Source organism: Arachis hypogaea, chromosome 7, assembly GCF_003086295.3.
Source record: "Arachis hypogaea cultivar Tifrunner chromosome 7, arahy.Tifrunner.gnm2.J5K5, whole genome shotgun sequence".
Lineage (NCBI taxonomy): Eukaryota > Viridiplantae > Streptophyta > Magnoliopsida > Fabales > Fabaceae > Arachis > Arachis hypogaea.
Window position 1 is genome coordinate 14,699,449 of NC_092042.1, and position 4,642 is coordinate 14,704,090.

The following is a 4,642-nucleotide window of genomic DNA, read 5'->3' on the forward strand; positions in this document are numbered from 1 at the left end:
AAAGTGATAAGATTCACTCACTATCAACTAAATTATCCTCTAAAACAATAGAAATATATATTTAGTAAATATGACGTTTTCAAATCAACGTTAATAAAATAATTGCTAAAAATAAATTTTCGTACTTAACAACAAACCAACCAATATTTGTGGACAAAATTAATTTGAAAAAAGTCTGTTAACATGATCAACGGCTTTGAAGCTTCACAAAATCATTATATAAGCTTTTCACACAACAGAGTAAGATTCATAGTTATTAGTATATTTCAAATAAAGACTAAAGTCTCCAAAATAAAGAAAAAAACAAAAAACAAAAAAACAAAAAAAATTTAAAAAAATGATGAAGTCTAGCATCACAACATTTATTTTATTCATATTAATGGCTACATCTAGTGGTATTGTTCAATCTGCTGATATTCCTATTTCAAAATTTGGTGGGGTACCTAATTCAGATATAACTCAGGTAAGATCTTTCGTAGACATCATTTAATTTGTCAAGAAACACACACACACATATATATATATATATATATATATATATAGTTTCAACACTTAGAATATACATAATATATTTTTCAAAGATCATGTTTGGTTTAAAAATTATTTTTGATAAAAATGAATGTATGAAAATTATTTTTAAATTGTCAAAAATATTTGATTGGGCGATCTTACAATCGGATTGACGGAATTTTAGTATGTTTGGAATGACCGGAGATATTTACACGAATACAAAATTAAGAATTAAGAGTATAAAATCAGGAGTACATCATAGAAAGGAGAAGTGCAAAAATAGTTGATGAACTGTTTTGCGATTTTTTCTTTTATTTTTCTTGTTGTTCTTTTTTAATTTTTTTGTTTGATTGTTGTTCTTGTTCTACGTTTGGTGTTGAGCTTTCTTGTTTAAAAAATATATATTCATAATTATTTTTCTATTAAGTTAATTACAGATTTTCTTTTGTAGGTATCATATGACTAAAAAATATTCTATCATATCCAAATAAAAATTAGTTTTTTAACTTACTTTTAACACACTCGAACAAAATACAATTCAATTCTTTTTAAAAGTGTTCATCTACAAGTAATTTTCCAAAAAGATAAACCAAACTTTCTCTAACTAATTAATTTCTCATTGTTAAAGATAAACCAAACTTTCTCTAACTAATTAATTTCTCATTGTTACTCATTTTTACTTATTTTCAATTTTTTTAAATAATTATTTTTTTAAAGGCTCTTGCAAATGCTTGGAATGAAGCATGTCAATCAGCAACAGCAAGCAAGATTATGATTCCATCAGGGCAATACAGAATGAAAGCAGTGGCAGTGAAAGGGCCTTGTAAGGCACCAATTGAGTTGTATGTTGATGGCACAATTATAGCTCCACCAAACCCCAAAGACCTTAACAATGAATGGCAATGGGTTAAGTTTGAATATGTTGACTTCCTCACAATATCTGGCTCCGGTGTTTTTGATGGTCAAGGTGCAACCGCTTGGAAACTAAATGATTGTGGAAAGAACCCTAATTGCGCTAGGCTTTCAATGGTAATAAATAATTATTCTTTTTTCTTAAAAAAATTGGTATTTCTAATTTGCCTCTTTAATTTGTTTGATTTATTTTCTCTAAAATTATTTGAAGTGATTAATTCTTAAAGATTATTAAATTTTTATTTTATTTTTATTTATTATTTTTATTTTCTTCAAGAAACAAAAATATGTTATGCTTATTTTTTTTCAATTAGTTATGTTTATCTTTTTCTAATAAGTCATTTAGAGATTTTAGTTTATTTTAATTTATTTTAAAATTTAAAATCAGTTTAATAATTAGTATAAATAAGTAATATTGTTCTCTCATACAACAATATACAATAAAATTTTTTATCTTTTTTTTTGGTATCCATTGAGAATTTTTTTATAATAAAATACAAAAATACTATATATATATATATATACACTAAAAATTAAACATCAAATTAGTTACGTATATTTATATGAATATATGTGTAAATTATTTTCGATATAAATTTTGTATTAATATTTTATACGAATTACTTTAACCAATTTTTTTACAACACTTAACAGTTAACATGATTGTAAACTATATACAGTGTATTTTGGCATATTTTTCTGAAGTTGTGTGTTGTAAATTATTTTTACATTTTAAACAAAAAATATATGGTGAACATGGGAGAAACTTAGTAGCTTCCCATGAAGTTGATAATTTGACTAATTTGACTAAATTTTTATCTAACAACTTACAATTACGTAAAATCTACTGTACTTGAGTTTGTGAAAAATACACTTTGTAATGATTGTTTTCATGTTAAATTGATACTCAAATATGTAAATTAGATGACGATTCTGAAGTAGTACGTAAAGGCAACTGGTGTAAATTTCCACCAAAAAATATATATCTGATTCCTAATTATTAACGAGGTGTGTTTGTTGGAACAGAATTTCGGTTTCAATTTCGTGAAGCATTCAGTTGTAGGATCAATAACTTCAAAAGACAGCAAAAACTTCAACGTAAACGTTTTGGGGTGCCAGAACTTCACATTTGATGGCTTCAAGATCAGCAACCCTGGAAACAGCATCAACACCGACGGAATCCACATGGGAAGATCAACCGACGTCAAGATCCTCAACACTAACATCGCCACCGGCGACGACTGCATCTCGATCGGCGACGGAAGTGTCCAGACCACCATCTCCAATGTGAAATGTGGACCCGGCCATGGCATCAGCGTTGGAAGCCTTGGCAAGTTCACCACTGAGCTTCCCGTGCAAGATCTTATGGTGAAGCAGGTCACTTTCACAAACACTGATAATGGCCTCAGGATCAAGACTTGGCCTAGTGCCCCTGGCACTTCTCCTATTACTGGTCTTACTTATCAAGATATTACCATGATTAATGTCAAGAATCCTATTATCATTGATCAGGAGTATTGTCCTTGGAATCAGTGCTCTAAACAGGTATTAATAATAATAATCATCTTTTAATCAATTCTAACAGATTATATATATTCTTATACAATTTTGTGCTTTGTATAGAGTCCATCGAAAATAAAGATAAGCAATGTTACCTTCAAGAACATTAGGGGAACTTCAGGAACACAGGAAGGAGTGAGTCTCATATGCAGCAGCGGTGTACCTTGCGAGGGAGTGGTGCTAAGTGATGTCGACCTCACTTTCAACGGTTCTCCGGCGACCGCCGTGTGCCGTAACGCCAAGCCGATGATTCAGGGAAAATCTCCTCAATGCACTGCTCCAAAAGCTTAATTGCATTGGCTTAGCACCACCAATATGACTCTTCTTTCTCTTTTGTTCATAATCAAGCTGATAAACTAAGCCATCCTCCTATGGAGAGATGTAGTGCTGTTTTAGGAGAGTAGTATGTTACCGTGTAGTACAATAATTGTGATTGTGATGCTATGCTCAGCTATGTTTCAGCATTTTTCATAAATAAAAATAACTTGGTCTAATAATCTTGGAAGTATTTTTAACATTCAATACTCAATAGTTAATGCCAGTTTATTACTGATTCAATTTTAAAACAGCAACAAGGGAAAGTCTAGAGAGTTACTATTTTTATTAAAATTTGATTAACACTTAATAAATTAAAGAAAATTCTACACCATTAAATATAATTTCATACCATTAAAAATATTAATAATGGCTAATTAGTGGATACAAATTATAAAATCTATCCGCTAGCATTCTTCTGTATATAATGTAACGTGTATAAACAAACCAACCCCACTACAATTACACCCTCTCTAATAAAAATTGTTTGAATAATAATATTTTTTTTTAACAATCAAATATACATTCTCTTTATTTTATTAATTAAAAAATATTTTAAATACAATTAATTAGTAATAACTATATTTTTATATAGATGTTAAAAATATTTGGTGAATGAAAAATATTTTTTTCTAAACAAAATATAATTTGATGGTGACAAAAGTGATCGATCACAAAATTCTAAGAAATAATATCAAAATTAAAAAAGTTCAGAACAAAATTATACCTTTTATCTCTTATTCATTATTTTTCTCTGCTTGGACACCTGAATCCATATATACATAGCTACACTCAAATCAAGATCCCATATTTGAAACCGCCATAGAAGGCCCCATTGAACCAACAGTTAAGAAGTTCGTCAAGTCTAAATTTGAACAGTAACATGAAAGAAGTTTACAACTCTTTGCTTCTTAATATTTGTTTTGATTGAAAATTATATAGTTAAAAATGATAAATTTAAACAAATTTTTACACATTTTGTACCAAATAAAAAAGATACACGTTTTTTTAGTTTTGATCTGTACCACGTATATTATGAAAAAAAAAAGAACAATGCTAAGGAACTAAAAATGTATTAGATCAGGTGAATCCAAAATCTCTACGAATTAATATATATGAATGTTTCTTCTACTAAATATCAGAATATGGATGTTTCTTCTATTAAATATCAGAATATTTTTTTTTTATACTAAATGTATCTTCTTTTATATATTTTTCGAATTCTTTTGTATTATAAATGTGAATATCTCTATTTTTTTAAGAATTTCATAATTTTTTTAAAATTTTATAGATATTTAATTATTTTTATTAAATATTAGAATGTTTTTTTTTTAATATTAAATGA

General features: G+C 27.8%; 1 protein-coding gene across 1 annotated transcript; it reads left to right on the forward strand.

Annotated features, from left to right (window-relative positions):
* The first annotated feature begins 269 nt into the window (after positions 1–269).
* LOC112702578 (polygalacturonase-like) lies at positions 270–3,479 on the forward strand. The gene is made up of 4 exons (XM_025753680.3): positions 270–463; positions 1,228–1,539; positions 2,449–2,967; positions 3,046–3,479. The coding sequence occupies exons 1-4, from the start codon at positions 338–340 to the stop codon at positions 3,271–3,273; spliced, it is 1,185 nt and encodes a 394-aa protein (XP_025609465.1). The 5' UTR covers positions 270–337; the 3' UTR covers positions 3,274–3,479.
* Positions 3,480–4,642: the final 1,163 nt, after the last annotated feature.